Below are 1,261 nucleotides of genomic sequence, written 5' to 3'. Positions count from 1 at the left end.
CTGGCGGAGCTGCCGGCACGCAAGCTGCGGATAGTCTCTGGTGACGAAAAGCAGTACTTCACTCTCGGGGATGGTACAAGTCTACGGGTAAACAAGAGGATAGACCGAGAGGGCATCTGCGGGGCCGTGTCGCCCTGTGTCCTCAGTTTGGAGGCAGTCGTGGAAAACCCTTTCAATATATTTCATGTAAGCGTTACCATCCAGGATATCAACGACAACGCGCCGCAGTTTGACAGAGAGTTTGTTGCCCTAGAAATGATCGAATCCACGCCTCCTGGGGCCAGGTTCCCACTGGGCAGTGGCAGGGACCCCGACATTGGGGCAAACTCATTACAAAACTACCAACTTAACCCCAACCCCTTCTTCTCCCTCGTAGTGAGGGAGGGTCCTGATGGGACGAAGCAGCCGGAATTAGTGCTGGAGAAAAACTTAGATCGAGAAAAACAGAGAAATCACCATTTGATTCTGACGGCAGTGGATGGCGGGGATCCAGTCCGATCCGGGACCTCTCAGGTTAAGATTAACGTGACGGACGCAAATGACAACCCTCCGGTATTCACCAAAGAGATATACAAGGTTCAACTGTTGGAAAACCTGCCAAATGGCTCCTTAGCATTTCAGGTGAAAGCTACTGACGTCGACGAAGGTATAAATGCAGAAATTACCTACTCTTTCAGTGACATCGCAAAGACTGCTCGCCAGCTTTTCACCCTGGACTCCAGGACAGGGGACGTGAAGGTTACAGGTCCATTAGATTATGAAGAAGGGAAATATTACGAAATGACTGTTGAAGGCAAAGACGGGGGCGGGCTGAGTGCTCACGCCAAAGTGCACATAGACATTGTAGACGTGAACGACAACGCGCCAACCATTTCCCTCCTGCCTATCTTGAACACGATACCCGAAGACGAGGTCCCGAGCACAGTTGTAGCCGTGATCAACATCCGTGACAGAGACTCGGGGGATAACGGAGAAGTGAGCTGCAACATCGACGGCGAATTGCCTTTCAAACTAGAACCGTCATCCGAGAAGATGTACAAACTAATAATAGCCAGTGCCTTGGACAGAGAAAAGGTCTCCGCTTACAATGTAACAATCACTGCCAGGGACCGGGGCAGTCCGGCGCTGTCGAGCCGCACGGCGCTGGTGCTGGAGGTGTCGGACGTGAACGACAACGCGCCGGTGTTCGAGGAGGCTGCCTACAGCGCCTACGTGGCGGAGAACAACGCGGCGGGCGCGCCGGTGCTGCGCGTGCGCGCGC

The 1,261-nt window shown here is 53.6% G+C and overlaps 1 protein-coding gene across 1 annotated transcript; it reads left to right on the top strand.

Moving 5' to 3' along the window:
• Nucleotides 1-9: 9 nt before the first annotated feature.
• LOC104618523 (protocadherin gamma-B1-like) lies at nucleotides 10-1,251 on the top strand (the record flags this gene model as incomplete). Its single annotated transcript, XM_010284146.1, has 1 exon — nucleotides 10-1,251. A coding segment is annotated over one exon (1,242 nt), but the record flags the coding sequence as incomplete, so codon positions are not given.
• Between the last annotated feature and the right edge of the window lie 10 nt (nucleotides 1,252-1,261).

The sequence above is a fragment of the Phaethon lepturus genome, unplaced genomic scaffold (assembly GCF_000687285.1).
Source record: "Phaethon lepturus isolate BGI_N335 unplaced genomic scaffold, ASM68728v1 scaffold22983, whole genome shotgun sequence".
NCBI lineage: Eukaryota > Metazoa > Chordata > Aves > Phaethontiformes > Phaethontidae > Phaethon > Phaethon lepturus.
The sequence above is the reverse complement of the archived record's forward strand: the minus strand, read 5'-3'. Positions and strand labels throughout refer to the sequence as shown.